Here is an 18364-nt window from a genome sequence, read left to right on the forward strand (position 1 = left end):
ACTTACTTCATCAATCAGTGCCACCTTTTGTTGTTTGTTGTCTAAATCTCCATAGGTTCCTACCATAGGCAATGCAAGTCCTATCAAGTCTTGCACTGTTGGAACTCCATACTTGGGTGCTGATATCGCTCTTTCTTGTGGTTGTGCTTCTAGTATGTCAGCTTCCTTTTTATGCTCTGTAATTAACTTCTGTTTTTCCTGAAGATAGGGTCCAAAGTTTGAAAGTTTCTGCAAAGAAATAAGTTCAAGGAAATTTATCCCCCAAAAAAATAATCTTTGACATTCATTCACCATTATACTGTATGTATATATCACAATACTCTCTTTAATTTCAAGAAACTTACCTTGCCAATAATTTCATTAAGGGCAACCACTGGTTTTCCCAGTTGATGTTTTTCTGTTGGAGGGGACTGTCCCATCCATTGCTTTTTAGATTCCAGAGATCGAAGATAAAGAAGTGCTTTAAGACCAAGGATGTAGTCCTCTATGACAGTGAAGTCTTGATTTTGAACAGAGCTGCATACCTGGTAACCATGTAATGAATTTTAATTTGGTCTGAATATTTTAGATAGAAAACATTTGCTATACCGCTTAAAGAATCTATGAAATTGCTTTTTCAGTGAAACTCTGTTAACTTTGTACTAGATAGCATTGACCACCAGTTTACCAGCACTACACTTAAAATATCTTTTCTCTCTACTCCTAAGTTTCCATACAAAAGGAGAATGTAATTACAAAAGGGAAGAGGAATAAAGAAAATTCCAAAAGCCAATAAAATCTACATTTTATGATTAAGGAAAATAACCTGAAACCCCCTTACCACTTTTTTTTTACGACATGGATATAGTTTAGTTGTATACTATACTGTAGTTCCCCCATAAATGTTAAACTCATCGTGTCAATTTGTGAAAATATCACATCCTTTTATACTGACATTGAGCTTGTCTTTAATGTAGAGATATATATACATACATACAATACTGTACTGTATATCAATTTCTTTTTAAACTAGCACATAAACTAAAAAATACAGTACAGTGAACCCTCGTTTATCGCGGTAGATAGGTTCCAGACCCAGCCGCGATAGGTGAAAATCCGCGAAGTAGTGACACCATATTTACCTATTTATTCAACATGTATATTCAGACTTTTAAAACCTTCCCTTGTACGTAGTACTGTTAATAAACTACCCTTTAATGTACAGAACACTTAATGCATGTACTACAGTACCCTAAACTAAAACAGGCAAAAATATTAAAGGCGATTTTATATCATGCGTTTCCTAAACACGCTAAAAAAGCACGATAAAAAATGGCAACCAATGTTTTGTTTACGTTTATCTCTGATCATAATGAAGAAACAAACTGGAGGTAGAGCTTTGCTTATTACCCAGACATATTTCCCATACTTTTCCCTTAGAACTACATTACATCTTCCTACTTTAGATATATATATATATATATATATATATATATATATATATATATATATGTGTGTGTATATATATACAGTAATATATATATATATATATATATATATATATATATATATAATATATATATATATATATATATATATATTTATATATATACACATATACATACCTACATATATACATACATACATTTTTAAATATAAAACTTACCCGCTGGTTATATAAAAGAGCTGAAGTCCCTGACGCCAGGGCAGAAAATTCAAATCTCGCGCTATCGAAGATACGCCAGGTGTACCAACCGCACCCTAGCGGTAGAACAGGTGGAACTACACACCAACTTCAGTTCTTCTCTCTGCCGTCATAGCTGACTGACATACAGAAGTTCGCTCTCGTGTTTTTACTCTCTTGGGAAGTTGTTTGGTGATGTACAACGTTCTTTTTTGAGTTTAAGCTATCGTTGATTAATTTTCCTTGGTTCTTATCTTGAAATCTTTTTGTTTGAGATTTTCTTTATTGTTTTTTCCCTTACTTTTTGCTTGTCGGTCTCTCACGTTAACTTTAAAATGGCCGACTCCTCCCCTGCTCAGCGTAGGTGTGTTAGTGAGGGTTGTCGTACACGACTTCCTAATGGATCTATTGATCCTCATTCTATTTGTGTTGTGACAAGTGTTGATAATGTGGTTAGTGTTGCGGAAGGTGTGTCGACACGAGTGTCTGATGTGGTACCGAAGAATCGTGACTCTCTCGGTGTTGTGACAAGTGTTGATAATGTGTTTAGTGTTGCGGAGGGTGCGTCGGCACGATCTTGTCGTTCACCTAGCCTTAGACCTCTTTCGAGCTCTCGAACCCATGGGAGAAGTAATGTCGAACGGCTTAAGGGAACGAGAAGCATCATCAATCGTGCAGACGTCCCCTCGAACGTTCCTGTTGCCGTAGCTCAGGTCGTTCACCCTCATCGTAGGAAAGGTGAGGTTCATACGTTATCCCCGTCTTCCGATGAAGGGTCGGGGAGTGAGATCTGGCGGCGAGCGTCGAGACCGCTTAAACGCTCCCATGTTGATTCACAGCGTCGGGAATCGCCTGTGCGGCCAGGATGTAGTTCGTGGGGTTCACCGGAACGTTTCCGTTCTCCCAGGGCTTGCACTCCGGCCAAACGTTCGGATCACCGTGTTCGTGCGGATATGATTCCTTCCGATTCGGACCTTGTAACTATTCATGCACCTCCTCTTCCATCGGATTGGCTTTCTTCCCCTGAAATGCGTGGTGACATTAGTGCGAATCTTCCTTCTAGGAGTTCTGTTGATCCGAAATGGACTGCGCTTTTGTCTATGAAGGAACAACTCTCGTCGTTGATGGAGTCTTATCAACCAGGTGTTGGCGTTGTGTCTGGGCGTTCGATGTCAGACCAGTTATCGCACAAACGTTCGATGGTATATGGCCTTGACGAGTTATCACTTAGACGGTCTCCCATTCACAGTGTTCAACGCCAGGTTGATTTTGATGAGTCGCGTCAGAGAGTTTTGGTTGACCAGTTTGCGTCTTCTGGTCGCGGGGAAGAGCATCGGCGTCGACAAGTGGACGAGACGCGGCAACAATTTGAAGTAGTGGATCGCCCGCGGCAACAACTTTTGGACGCGCCGCGTCAAAACATTGGTTTACAGCGGCGACATCCTGACTACTTTGATCGTTCGCAGCAACAGTCCTCGGACTTTACGCGACCTCGCGGCGATCTTCAACAGTTACCTTCTGATTTAAAGCGTTCTTCTGTTCAACAACAGTCGAATTCTAAGCGGTCTAAGCAGTTGTTGGTTGAGGATGATCGTCTACATGTCCGTGTTTCGCATCAATCTACTTCTACTTCTCCCCACCAAATTGACTCAGATGTTGGCCTTGACAGGCAGTCCCATCCAGACGTTGTTCCTTCGGTTCAGGCTGCGGCTGTTGCTGCACTGCCAGAAGACGAACCAGAGGAAAAGTCGGATGAGGATAATCCTATTGAGGAAGTCTCTGAGAATGAGGAGGAGAAGCATTATCAGCATGCTGTGGACCTTCGCAAGTTTATGCTTATTTTGACTGGAATTTTCCCGGATTCTTTTACCCCTGTGGCCCCTCGTTCTCCGCCTTCTGAATTCATCTTAGGTAAAGCTACTAAGGTTCCAGTTTTCACCAAGATGGTTCTTTCTCGATCTTCTAAGCGGGCCTTGAAGTTAATGGGTTCTTGGTTGGACTCCAAGAAAGCCTTTGGCAAGACGGCCTTTGCCTTTCCTCCCGCTAGGTTAGCCTCTAAATCTAGTGTGTGGTATGAGACTGGTGAAGTGTTGGGCTTGAGTTTTCCTTCTTCTGCACAAGGGGATTTTTCAAGTTTGGTAGATGCTTCTCGTCGTCTTGCCTTAAGGAAGACGAAGATTTGGTGGTCCATTCCAGAGTTCGACCATTTGCTTAAAGGTCTTTTCAGGGCCTTCGAAGTTTTTAATTTTTTGGACTGGGCTTTGGGGGCTTTGAGTAAGAGGGTCTCTGATATGACGGAAACGGACACTAGTGGTTTGGTTCATTTGATGTCCTGCTTGGACAAAGGTGTGAGAGATGGCTCCAACGAACTTGCTGCCTTGTTTACAGCTGGAATTCTCAAGAAAAGGGCCACGATGTGCTCCTTCCTCTCCGCAGGAGTGTCTCCCTATCAGAAGACAGGCCTTCTTTTCGCACCTTTGTCTAATTCTTTATTTCCTCAGGAATTAGTGGGCGAGGTGGCTACTGCTCTCACTCAGAAGGCCACACACGATTTAGTTACTCATTCGACTAGGAAAGTTTTGCCTCCGTCATTCTCCTCTCGAAAACCTAAGGAATCTTCTTCTGGGTTTCGTCCTCAGTCCTTTCGTGGGAAGCCCTCTGGAAGAGGCTCTTTTAAACCAGAAGGAAGGAAACCTAGAGGCAGAGGGGGCAAGTCCGGCCGAGGTAAAGTCTGACTGCCCTCTCCTTCAGACAGCAGTGGGGGCCAGGTTGACTCACTTTTGGGAGGCTTGGGAGAGGAATGGAGCGGACCCCTGGTCCGTCCAGGTGTTAAAGGAAGGCTACAAGATCCCCTTCCTGACCAATCCTCCTTTAGTCACAGATCCAGTGGATCTTTCGCCCAAATACAGAGAGGGTCCCAAGAAACAAGCCATGCTTCTACAGATGTCTCTTTTATTAGAGAAACGAGCAATAGAGGAAGTGCAAGATGTTACGTCTCCGGGGTTTTACAACCGCCTTTTTCTAGTACCCAAGAGTTCCGGGGGGTGGAGACCGGTTCTGGACGTAAGTGTGCTCAATGGTTACGTCCAAAACTCGACGTTCACCATGGAGACTCAGAAAACAGTTCTGGCAGCTGTGAGGAAGGACGATTGGATGGTCTCTTTAGATCTTCAGGATGCCTATTTCCACCTTCCGATTCATCCCAGCTGCAGACGTTATCTGAGGTTCATGGACGGAAACAAGGTCTTCCAGTTCAGGGCTCTTTGTTTCGGACTCTGCACGGCTCCTCTATTGTTCACCAAGATCATGCTGAACGTGGCAAGCATGCTGCATTCGAGGGGAATCAGGGCCTCTCTGTATCTGGACGATTGGCTGATAAGAGCCTCCTCAGCCGATTGTTGTTTGAAGGACCTCAAGATGACTTTGGATCTCTCCAGAGAACTGGGTCTCCTGGTGAGCTCGAAAAAATCACAACTCATTCCATCCCAGGAGATTCTTTATTTGGGGATGGAGATTCACAGTCGGATTTTTCGGGCTTTTCCGTCGTCGGTGAGAATCCAAGCAGCCCTCCTAAAAGTACAAACGTTCCTGAAGAGAGATCTTTGCTCCGTCAGAGATTGGATGAGTCTTCTGGGGACTCTCTCGTCGTTAGAGAAGTTCGTGACCCTGGGGAAGTTGTTCTTGCGTCCTCTTCAGTTTCATCTCAACCGCCATTGGAAGAAAGGGGACAGCCTCGACAGGGATTGCATTCCCATCTCGACTTCCATCAAGTCTCATCTTCAATGGTGGAACAACGAGCCCAGACTGAAAGAAGGCTTGTCTTTACTTCAGAGGAACCCAAACCTCGTGTTGTGTTGCGACGCCTCCAACTCGGGGTGGGGAGCCACTCTAGAGAAGCAGGAACTTTCGGGGACTTGGACGGTGGAGCAAACCTCTCTCCACATCAATCAAAAAGAGCTTTTAGCTATTCATCTGGCTCTCATCGGCTTCGAAAAGCAGATCAGGGGCAAGGTAGTCCAAGTCAATTCGGACAGCACGACAGCTCTGGCCTATATTGCGAAACAAGGCGGGACCCACTCTTGGCCTCTGTTCGAGATTGCAAGACTGCTCCTCATCTGGGCGGAGGAAAGGAAGGTGACTCTTTTGACGCGGTTCATCCAGGGAGTCAACAATGTGAGCGCAGACAGACTCAGCAGGAAAGGTCAGGTTCTCTCCACAGAATGGATTCTGCACCCGGACATCTGCAAGAGTCTGTGGCGGTTATGGGGTCGACCTCTCGTGGATCTCTTTGCCACCGCGAAGACCAAACGACTAGAGTGTTACTGCTCTCCGGTTCCAGATCCCGAAGCTTTTCACATAGACGCTTTTCTGATGAACTGGTCACACATGGAGGTTTATGCCTTTCCTCCGTTCAAGATCCTTTACAAAGTGATTCAGAAGTTCGTTTCACACGAGGAGACCAGAATGACACTGATAGCTCCGTTCTGGCCGTCAAGGAGCTGGTTTCCAGAGGTACTGGAATGGATGGTGGATGTCCCGAGAAGCCTTCCCATGAGACCCGATCTTCTCAGACAACCTCACTTGGCCCGAAATCATCAAAACCTCCGAGCTCTACGTCTGACTGCCTTCAGACTATCGAAAAACTCGCTAGAGCTAGAGGATTTTCGAAGAAGGCAGCCAAGGCAATTGCAAGGGCAAGGTCTTCAACCATCAAGGTATATCAGTCCAAGTGGGAGTTGTTCAGGGAATGGTGTAGAACTAACGCGATTTCCTCTTCCAGTACATCGCTTTCCCAAATAGCAGATTTTTTCTTGGACCTTAAAACTAAGCATAACTTCTCGTCATCAACTATTAAAGGTTACAGGAGTATGTTGGCGACGGTTTTTCGACACAGGAACCTAGACCTTTCTGATAATAAGGATCTACGAGATTTACTTAGGTCTTTTGATACGACCAAGAAGATTCAAACGGCTCCCATCGCCTGGAATTTGGATGTTGTCCTTAAATTTCTCATGAGTGACAGATTTGAGCCTTTACACTCGGCTTCATTTAAGGACTTAACCTTGAAAACCCTTTTTCTAGTTACCCTCGCCACTGCGAAAAGAGTTAGTGAAGTTCACGCTTTAAGCAAGAACATTGGTTTTCGGAATGGGAAAGCCATTTGTTCTTTGCAACTGGGGTTTCTGGCCAAGAACGAAAACCCTTCTCGACCATGGCCCAAATCCTTCGAGATTTCTAACCTTTCGGATTTGGCTGGCGATGAATTGGAAAGGGTTCTCTGTCCAGTTAGAGCTCTACGGTGTTATGTGGACAGAACTAAGAATCTGAGAGGTAACTCAGACGCTCTGTGGTGTGCAGTTCGGAAACCCTCGATGCCCATGTCCAAGAATGCCTTGTCTTTTTTCGTTAGATTGTTGATTCGAGAAGCTCATGCTCAGTGTGATGAGTCGGATCAGAGGCTCCTCAAAGTCAAGACACATGAAGTCAGAGCGGTAGCGACTTCAGTGGCCTTTAAACAGAACCGTTCTCTGCAAAGTCTGATGGATACAACATTTTGGAGAAGTAAGTCTGTTTTTGCATCCCATTATTTGAAGAATGTTCAGACTCGCTATGAGGACCTTTTTACGTTGGGTCCTTTTATAGCTGCTAATGCGATAGTAGGTGAATGATCTACCACTACGTCCCCTTTTTTCCTAATACCCCTTTTCTATCTCTTGGAACTCGTTTGTTATGGTTGTTTGTGGAGATTGGGCGTCAGTCTTCCGCAATCTTTGATTTGGCTAGGTGGTCAATTTGTTCCTTGAGTGCACCCGGAACAAGGGTATTGGTTGAGGTCCTGTCATGTTATAGGTGTTTGTACCGTTTGACAGCTCCTAGAGATTTTCAGCCCGAGTGGATTACTGGATCTCTTAAGGATAGCGGACGAAATGAGGCAGAGTATCATTGCTGTCAGCTTCCTTATCAGGTGAGAACTGCTTAAGTTTATTGTATGTAACCCTTAAGTGAATTTTCTGTATGTAGCTGTCTCTGACCCGCCACCAAGGGGTGTCAATCAGCTCTTTTATATAACCAGCGGGTAAGTTTTATATTTAAAAATGATATTTTCATAATAAAATAAATTTTTGAATATACTTACCCGCTGGTTATATAAATTTAACACCCTCCCTCCTCCCCTCTAGAGACTACCTATGGTATGGCTATGAGGCATGGAAGAACTGGAGTTGGTGTGTAGTTCCACCTGTTCTACCGCTAGGGTGCGGTTGGTACACCTGGCGTATCTTCGATAGCGCGAGATTTGAATTTTCTGCCCTGGCGTCAGGGACTTCAGCTCTTTTATATAACCAGCAGGTAAGTATATTCAAAAATTTATTTTATTATGAAAATATCATATATACATAAATACATGCATACATACATATATATATATATATATATATATTACTGTATATATATGGGTTATGGAAAAAATCCGCGAAGTGGTGAATCCGCGATGGTCGAACCGCGAAGTAGCGAGGGTTCACTGTACTAACAAATACAGTACTAACAAATACAGTATATATTGTACTGTTTTTATAGTGCTTGCATAATTTCAAAATAGGGCCAATTCTAACAATCGGTAACAGAGAAAATTAAGATTTTATATTTCTCTGTCCCAAAAAAAAATCATCAGAATGTCAATTCCCTTTGAGTGTGCTTGCAATATATCTGTCTTATTAAGTCATCAATCATTTATAGATGGGGCTTTAAAACCAATGATTGTGCGGATGACTTATATGGCACATTCCATAGGCCAAATTTTACTCCTTATTTACGGTCTTAAGATTAATTATTTTGTCATCATTAAAACATTAAATGTACTGACTTGCTTTGGTAGGAAATACTATTTTCAAACATCACTATCTTTGCATTTTGAGTTCATATTTAACTGATCTTCAAAGGAAACGGCTAACAATTGCAAAAACACTTGTTAACAGAACTGATCCTTGAGGAAAGCTGATTATCAAGTATTGTCTTATGCATGCGTAGAGAATCAAGAGATGAACTTTATGGACAAATCAGGCTGGATGAGCAGCTTTTTAAATCAATTTTTTTAAATTCCTATTCCCTAATATTTTAGTATTTGACCCAGCTAAAATAGTCTAGAAATAAAATTTTTCTCCAAACTGAATAGCAGCCACTTGTAAATATTCTGTAAAAGCCGTTAAAAGTTGATCATGCGCTGAAAAAATATTAACTATAAAAGATTTTTAAAACATTTATAATTAAAATTGAATAATTATACAGCTGTGCATACCAAAGGAGCAATTGATCCTAAGAAAAATGTTTAAGTTTATTTCTACAGCAATCCTTGCATAAAGAGGAAAATTTATTCATTCCTGTAGCGTAATACCTGCAAAGCTGATGCTCCTCCTACAAGAAACTGAAGGCCTGCATCAGCTGAGTCAATACCACCAGTGGCAAGAATAGGGAAGTCGGGTAAAGCTCTTCCAATGGCAGTTACAGCACGGAGAGCAATAGGACGTATAGCATTGCCTGTACAATAAAAAGTAAGTACGGTAAATAAATGTGAAATAATCACAGACATTCTTATTATTTACATTAAAAAACAGGTATAGTAAAGTACTGTACAGTATATTGACATGAAGTAAAAGAGATTTGAATAATCTATAAATATAACTCCTTAGCACAATGCTAAGAAGATTATTCTATTAGGTTGTGTAAGCATACGACCGAGTCAAGACACCTAATTCATATGGCTGAATACTCTACTTCTAGAGTTCCTTTTCGAGTACCCAATACCATATTTATTTGAAACCTTAAGCAAGCTGAACTGGCATTGCAAAAAAATTAAATGAGGGAAACTAGGAGAAATATTTTCAACAAAATATAATTGTATGAATATGAAAACTGATTTAGCATGGTTAAGTCAGATTCAGGTATAAGCCCAAGCAGTAACTGTTCAAGTGACATTTCTTCAAGTCCAATGAAATCTTTTTTATAAATAAGTTCAGTGCTGTGATTAAGATGATCACAGATTGTGATCCTTGGAATACTGTAAAGGAAATTTGTCAAGCCAAGCCCGTTCATCTTCAAAACCTTCAATATGTCTGTATAAACAAATTACAATAAACCTAAGAAATTATTATATTTGTCAAGCCCTTTTATCTTAAAAACCTTCAATAAGTCTTTATAAAACATTTTACACTAAGCCTAAGAAATTCTTATATTTCCCCAAGGAATACAATAATGATTTGTCTATTATTAGAATAGTGAAAGATGGTTTAGTAACAATTCCCTGTATTAGTCACGGAATATAAATTCCGTTTCCCGTAAAAGACAACTGTTGAAAATCAGCGTTACTTAATTACTTCTCATTGAAGCCTGATAGATCATTGATTATGAGTCTGAAGACTGAAAAGAACTTCATAACGTGTAAATGTATCAGAAGACTTGAGCAAGAGCCAAGACTGGAATTCACTGATATCATATATGCCTGGCATAGGAGAGGAAAAACTGTAAAATTACTCGTATTTTGGCCTCTATGTTGCTATTAGAATGCATGTCCCTAGCATCCAACTTTAATACCTGAAGATTCAGGACTGCACTATGTTATGAGATTTTAATGGTTGTAAAAATATTAACTAGTTATCTTCAAAACATTCTTCAGAGCTGTTTATACACTAGAAGCCATCTCCTGAAAACCAGTTGAACATAGCTACAAGTTTTTAACTGTCCATGTCCATGGGATTGTGAATAGGTCACAGAAATGGGTTACTGTGTAATAAAATCATCTTTTTTTGTGAGTGATAGGGGAACTAGTTTCAATTCCTTTGGAAGTCCATTAACTACCTTGAAATTCCCTTAACTAACAAAATAGCTCCTGGTTAGTCTTTTCCTAGATCTTATGTTATTGCAGATTAAAGGAGATTATTAGAGGTCATGCCTTTGTCAGCCAATGAGGGTGACTTAGAGGACGATTTAATAGAATATGAGCCTTGGTTATCGAGTCGACTTTCTGAATACTGTAAAATCCCTTGACTTGTCTGCTATATTAAAAGTTTACCACTGATAAGAGATCTAGAGGATGACCCACTGAATACTGTAAAATCCCTTGACTTGTCTGCAATGTTCAATGTTAAAAGTTTCCCACTAATAAGAGATCTAGAGGATGACTCACAGAAAGATAAACCAAAGCACATGGCACACTTCAGACAGTAGTGTCCAAACCTAACAGTACTTGTCAGATATCCTGACTCTGCACTTTGGTTAAATTACTAAATAATAACAACAGCCAGTTCTAAATTTTCTTTACATACAAAAACCCTTCAATTTCCGCTACAATATATTGCCTTTTTGCCTTTTAAATGAAATTAATTCTCTTTATTTTCTTCTCATAAAACTAACTATCCATCTTCCACTTCAGCATACAAATTTTTCATAATATATTCAAGAAAAAATAAATTAGTCAAGCCTTTTGAGAAACATACCTTCATTTAATAACAATAATGCAAATAATAATGCTGTCCAGGAAACTGAAAGGTGACAGGGACTGTCTCACCAGTCACAATAGTTCTTAACATCACCAGACCATAGTTGCTTACTCATATTACTCCTATTACTATATTATCATAAACGTATGACTTACTATCTGGTATATATAAAAAACAAATTACTCTTAGTCTTCACCACAATCCTTACCAGAAACACCACCATATGTTGTTCTTTTCTCTTTTCCAATTGATGGCCATGCCGACCCATCTGGTCTGAGTCCCATTAATCCAGATACTGTATTAGTGGCTGTCACACCATCAGCACCACCTGCAAACCAGTAGAATTATACAAAAAGAACAAATATGAAAGTATTCCTACCTTTTATACCATTGTACAATATTATAGTACAGTAATCACTTTCATAACTTTCTACACATATATGTAATAGTATCAACTTTACTATCACAGGAAAATATTCCCATTTATAATACCCATGCAATACCAAAATTAAAAAAAACTCAAAATCTGTAATACATGCCTTCATAAGCAGCTGTAGCAATAGAAACAATGTTGGTAACATTAGGAGTCAGCTTAGCAAAAAATGGAATGGTAGTCGCAGCACGTACCCATCGGCAAATATTTCTTACAAGCTCTGGATCCTGTAAGTGTAATTTTATGAATAGGAAGTACAATTCAACAGTTTTCCTTGACATTCCAGTACAGTGTAAGAGAACTTGATAATATGCAAATTCAATATTAAACATGAAATAGTACAAATTAAGAAAATGTAGAAATCACTAACCTGACCACACGCTAATCCCATACCACGTTCTCCCATACCATGGGGACAGGACAAATTAAGTTCTAATGCATCAGACCCTGCCTCTTCTGCTTTCTTTGCCAGTTCAGTCCAGTCCTCTGCATTATAACTGCACATAATACTAGCAATGAGTACCTAAAAGAAAAAAACAGCTGGTGAATGCAGTGTGCCTTTTTGTTCATCTATTAATCTACATACTAAACTGGCTCAAAGAAACCTCTATTTAAGTTGAAGTCAGAAATCCTGAAATGCTGTAGTACTTACATTAAAGGTTTTCCTGCTAGTATTAATTCTTTGTACCTAATATTTAAGATACCCTGTCTAGGCATTTAATAAAATCTAAATAATACTTAGGTGCTACACGGTATATACAGTATATTGGGTAATCTACCAAGAAAGGCTACAAATACCTTGGTTACTAACACAAAGTTCAATACTACTCTGTTCCTGTTGAACCTGATAATTAATGAATTAGACAATGAGTTATATAACTTAACATATAGGCTTCCCTTCCATCTAAGACAGACAATAACCATATAAAATAGGTGTATTTACAAGAAAACTGGGTATTTTTTGTTACCACTCTGTAAATCCTTGTAAATGTATCTACTGTAACTATATATGTTGCTCGAGCTATGATTTGTGTCTTATATTGGTAATAAATTGATTCAACTAACTATCGATAATTAAAAGGAAAATATGTGACAAATGCAAGATTTAATAAAAGTTATTTAGCTGTGAAATAAAATCAAGCATGAATACATAGTACTGTAATCTTATGCAAAAAGAGAATATAAAACCAAGTGCTTAAAGATGTAAATTAGTACTTTAAGTACAAATATACAAGGAAAGCCTCTCCCTCATATTACTGTAGTACTGCACAGTCAAACCTCTGCTTATGAAATTTTCACTCTGCGAAACAAGATGCGAAGAATTTTATAACTTGTATCACAAAAAACGTTTCGGACAACAAAAGGAGATTTGGTGCGAGAGCCTCACCGTGTCCGAGACGTATTTTAAAATTCGAGTGCCGCCAGCCTGTAAACTCGCTACCATCCTCCTGAGCTCCCATTGGTTATCTTCCTACTCGGATGCTAGTAACCATCATAAGATTCTGCTCTCCTATTGGTCAGCATCTACTGTTCTGTATCCCATCATGCAACTACGCATTGGCACTCCTATTTCTTTTTGTATCGGCAGCAGTATCATACGCATCGACTTAGTGTTTGTGATTTCGCTTTTGTAACAACTGTACTTCAACGTGTGTGATATTACATTACATTATTCGCCATAGGTCCCAAGAAAGTCGCTGATGTCCAGGGAAAGAAGAGGATGATGCTTTCCATGAAGATGAAGATGGAAATAATCAAGAAATACGAGGCTGATATGCGATTAAGTTTGATCATGAAGGAATATGGCCGAAATGCGTCTACGATATGAATTATCCTGAAGCAGAAGGAAGCTATCAAAGCAGCAACACTTTCTAAGGACGTGAGTTTTCTCTAGCAAGAGGAGCCACATCTACGCTGAGATGGAGAGAGCTGCTTGTCTGGATAAAGGACAAAGAAATGACTGTAGACACTTTCACTGAAGCGATAATCTGCCAGAAATAAAGCATAATTTTCAGTGATCTCGTGCATGCTAAGGCCGAAGCCAACACAGGAGAAGGAACAAACATTGAAGCAGGTACCCCTAGAGTTCAAGACTTCTCGTGGGTGGTTTGAAAAATTTAAGAGATGCTCAGGCATTCATTCAGTGGTGTGTCATGGGAGGCTGCAAGCTAGGACATGAAAGCAGTCGAAGCCTTTGTTTAAGATGTTCGATGAGTTGACTTTCCGGGAAGGCTACAGTCCCCAGCAAGTTTTCAATTGCGACGAGAATGGTTTTTTTTTTTAAATATGCCTCATCGAACGTACATCACGGCAGAAGAAAAGAGGCTACCCGGGCATAAGACTATGAAGGATAGGCTTACCCTGGCACTCAGTGCAAATGCCAGTGGGGATTGCAAGGTGACACCCCTGCTAGTATATCACTCTGATACTCCTTGAGCCTCAAAATCATCAATCAAGCTTGGCAGGAGGTTTAGAGGCACACCTTGAACTCTGCATGGAAGAAGCTGTGGCCTGATGCCAACTCCGCACAAAATTTTGAGGGCTTCCACACAGACCAAGCTGAAGCCGATTCCGAAAATGTTGACGATCCTGAACCTGTTGCTCAATCTTAAATTGCCAAGATCATTATACTCGGGACGTCCATGGATCTGGAAGTTGATGAAGCCGACATTGATGAGCTTATCGAGGAGCACCAAGAGGAACTTACGATAGATGACCTGAAGGAGTTGGAGGACATGCGACTAAACGTCGTTCAGGAAGAGTTCAGTGGGGGGGGGAGGATGACCCACTGATAACCGCAGAAATTAAGGAGGGTCTAGATGGCTATTTTAAAATGGCGGCTCTCGGTAGAAAAGACACACCTAGAACAAATTTATTTCAAGGAAATTTTAATAAGCAGGCAGAAACAAGCTTCTTTGGACAATTTTTTTAAAAAGAGGCTTTTGGTAGAAGCAGACCAAGTACCAGATAAAAATTGAAAGAAAAGTGGCAGTGATGAAGAAATTATGTAGCGTAATTAAATTTAGAAAATACAAAACGTAAAGAAAAAAATGAGAAAAAGGCAAAAAAAAAAAAATTAATTTTAAGTTTATCGTAAAGTTGAGTGTTAATATTTCCTGCCATTTGCAAATAGGTTTCCTAAAATTAAGTATTAATGTTTTCTGTCATTTATAAATCTGTTTTGCAAAGTTAAGTCTTTAAGTTTTCTGCCACTTTTTAACGTTTTCCACCGTCATCGTCCTCTACCACCCTGCACTTCGCTCTCGGACATCGTTTCACTCCAAAGATAAGGTCCCACATTTTTGTTACTGTATTTTTACTGCTTGCTCTAATTATACATTTCTTTTACAGGTTACCAACGGTTAACTTATTATTGAATGATCCAAATACAGTACTTGTCATACATTTAGTACTGTTTAGTGGTGTGTATCCTTTTTATAATCATTTGATGTGGTGTTTTTATAGGGTCTGGAACCAATTAGGCTATTCACATGTAAAAGGGAACTCACAAGACGGAAAAATCACGTTACGAAAACTATTACGGAACCAATTAATTTCGTGTTGTGAGGCATTACTGTAAGTGGAGAATGAGTTGATTGTCTAGACTATTGATGACCATTATAAGAACTTCATATTACTGCACTAATCTTTCTATAATAATATATTTACCCATTCATGCACCAGTCAGTAAATAACGTCTCCAATACAATAGGTAAAATATGTAGCTTCAACTATTTAAAAAAAAAATTGGTTCAGATCAAGGAGCTGAGAAATGCGAGTGATATTTCAAAGAACTACTTTGACTGCTAGGATTCCATAATTATTTTCTAATTCTAATGACATGAAAGCAATGTCATTATAACCAAATTTGGATAAGTTAATTTTTTTTTACATTTGAGGAAATGTGTTTCAGCTTTAGCATAAAGGAAGGTTAAAAAAAAATTATGCTTTAGAAAAGACACATTGTTTTCCAACATGAACACTTACAATGGAGAACTTTAAAATGCAAATTTCAGTATGTATTTGAAAGGAGATATAAACAGAAATAAATATAAGTAATGAGTTTCTTACCTTATCTGGGAAATCCCTCTTTAATTCTGTGATACTCTGTAACCAATAAGCACATGTCTTTTCTGATATGAGTTCTATGTTGAGAAAAGATCCTTGCCCCGGTCCATAAATATGACCTGATGTAGTACCTCTCACAATTCTTGGGGATACATTAGTTACAATGTCCTGTAATAAATTTATTTTAATTGCACAATATGTAAAATATGATTGCTTTTTAAAGTTTTCAGGAAATTATGAAATTACCTTCATTGTAAATTCACAGAACAATAATAGTAAATAATGATTTAAACAATTTGAATACCTTGTCCAAAGCAAAAGTTTTTGTGACACAGAATCCCCAGCCAGCTTCAAATGCTCTTCTTATCATGGCAGACGCTGTTGTTGGTGGTGCAGATGCTAGGCCAAAGGGATTGGGGAATCTGAAAGAAAAATATACTAAACATACTCTCAAAACAGAAAATCTGAGTGTAAAAAGCAGATAACTTTTATAGATCAGAAGTTTCATTTAATTACAAATGAAACAGGCTTAATATTTAGTTATGTAGTACAGTATACTGTATATGAAAATTATTGTTCTATATGATCATGATCATCATAGATATGTACAGTAATTTAAAGATAATACCATACCGTATTGTTTTTCACATTCTTCAGTAACTACTTTTACTGTCAAAGAACATCACAAATTTTTAGAATAACTTACATTTTTCCTAATTTGTACAAAGTCGAGTCCTTTAATAGGAGTATGGTTTCAGCAAAACCAGATATAGCTGCTAGAACTTAACGCACTGGTGGGTGAGCCCCACTTACCCAACAGGCCACTGAGCTTCCACTTTGACCTTAAACTTTGTGGCCATCCTCCCCCTTTTATGGGAGGATGGGGGAGATACTCCTAAAAAACTTATTTAAGAAAAGTTACTCAATCTTGTAACTTACCTGCATTAAGCATTCAATCTAACATATAATGAAGTGATTGCTGCTCCCCAAGGAAGGGGAAGACAGAAGAGGTAAAATAGGCCCGTCAATCTGACCTCTAATTCAAGAATTCTGTTGCGTGAAGAACTGGCTTCTGTTATTCCTTCTGACACGTGTAATATGAATGTGGAGCATGTCGAGCGAGTAAGCAAGGTAGGTAGTAAGGTCCGAGCACATACGTACAGTAGGTAGTGTGGACAGAGACAGGACACGAGGATCCTCGGTCCATGGAAGGTCGGTCAGCAGGATGAAGAGCATGTCTCTTGACGTCATCCCACTCATGTTCATCGATCATGGAGACTGAGTGTGTGAATCTTAAGTGTGAATGAATCTTGGGCACACGAAGACCTTAAGTGAGCATGGAAGGTAGTACCTTCCGAGCCAGTATGCATGGAGATCTTGCATGTGCAAAATCTTGTATGTGAAGCTTGAGCCCCTGGACCATCGTACATCTGGAAGCTAGTACGTTCCAAGCTAGTACACATTGAAAGTGTGCACATGGATGATCATGTTCACGAAGCTTGTGTGTGTGTATCACTATCGTGTAGAAGGTAATACTGTGTGGTACAAGCCTGTATGTGTTAATGTAGATACTGGTCATGGAGAGTGTACATGTGGAACCCTCATGCACAGACATAGGCTCAACAGCAGGATAGGAAAGGGGAAAAAAGAGCAGCACCCTTGCCCCAACCAGCAGTGCATTACAATGAATAAGGGTTTATGTGAAAAATACTTTGTGTTAGGAAAAATACATGTTACGTTCAAAATTGTCAGATGTATTCATTGTAAAATTTAGTTTGTAAACCTCAAGCTCCCCCAAATAAATTACTTAATCTGTTATTATTTCTCTTAACAGGTAATTGCAACAATACCCTACATATAATAGGGAGTCAAGTGGAGGTGTAACGAGTGGTGTGAGCAATGAAGTCCTCATATCCTGAAGAAACATTAATTTGCTTTCAGAATCCCTTATAATGATATGGATGTTTTTGTTCCTATCAATGGTGGTAAGAACATTGTTTTTTAATAGAAAAAGCAATGTCATGGAAGGGCTCATGAGTCATTGGATGAACATGGATATACTTTATGTTGAAGAACCAGTTTGTGAGTGTCATGGTAATTTTACTGTATCATTTGGTTAATGCTGGGAAACAGACATAGGGGATGTATATGTTACCCATGTATATTAAGTTTCCAGATTACAGTTCTGTCCTTCAGTAATGCTTTCATTTCAAACTACTGTACTGCATTATAATTAAGGTGTCACTAAAAATGTGGCTGTTTTTTTAGTCTGTACTAATGCCTACATTTTACCAGCATGTATAAACCTGTGATGAGTTAGTGGCTGAGCTTGCGAGTGAATGGAACGTACTGCCTAAAGAAGAATGATACAAATGATTACCAGTAAATTTCATTGAAATATCATCACCCCAACAAGATTTAACAGAATCATATGATATGATACTCTCTCCACCTATATAATATACGATGTACTGTAATTTAGGAACACTTACTGTAATGAATAGAGGGATATTAGGATCTAGACTTTCCACTCGGTCGTCATACAGTAGTTGTCTTATAGAGTGACAAGGATTGTGACATGCAAAGGTTTAACAGTACAAGGGTCTAAAATAATTAAAGGATTGAGGCTCTGTGGGAGGCTTTCAAATCTGTAATGCACAGTGACCTTCCAGAAACCATACTGAAAGGAACTCAACTTGGGAAGTTAGG

The 18364-nt window shown here is 39.4% G+C and overlaps 1 protein-coding gene across 1 annotated transcript in view; it reads right to left on the reverse strand.

Moving 5' to 3' along the window:
- su(r) (dihydropyrimidine dehydrogenase su(r)) overlaps positions 1 to 18364 on the reverse strand; it is a 93523-nt gene that overhangs the window by 26727 nt on the left and 48432 nt on the right. The window contains exons 12-19 of the mRNA XM_068346192.1: positions 15960 to 16077; positions 15659 to 15823; positions 11958 to 12110; positions 11694 to 11814; positions 11363 to 11482; positions 9054 to 9196; positions 345 to 524; positions 7 to 228 (exon numbers count right to left, since the gene is read on the reverse strand). Coding sequence (XP_068202293.1) covers positions 7 to 228; positions 345 to 524; positions 9054 to 9196; positions 11363 to 11482; positions 11694 to 11814; positions 11958 to 12110; positions 15659 to 15823; positions 15960 to 16077 — 1222 coding nt within the window. The remainder of the gene's footprint in view (positions 1 to 6; positions 229 to 344; positions 525 to 9053; positions 9197 to 11362; positions 11483 to 11693; positions 11815 to 11957; positions 12111 to 15658; positions 15824 to 15959; positions 16078 to 18364) is intronic.

The sequence above is a fragment of the Palaemon carinicauda genome, chromosome 22 (genome assembly GCF_036898095.1).
Source record: "Palaemon carinicauda isolate YSFRI2023 chromosome 22, ASM3689809v2, whole genome shotgun sequence".
NCBI lineage: Eukaryota > Metazoa > Arthropoda > Malacostraca > Decapoda > Palaemonidae > Palaemon > Palaemon carinicauda.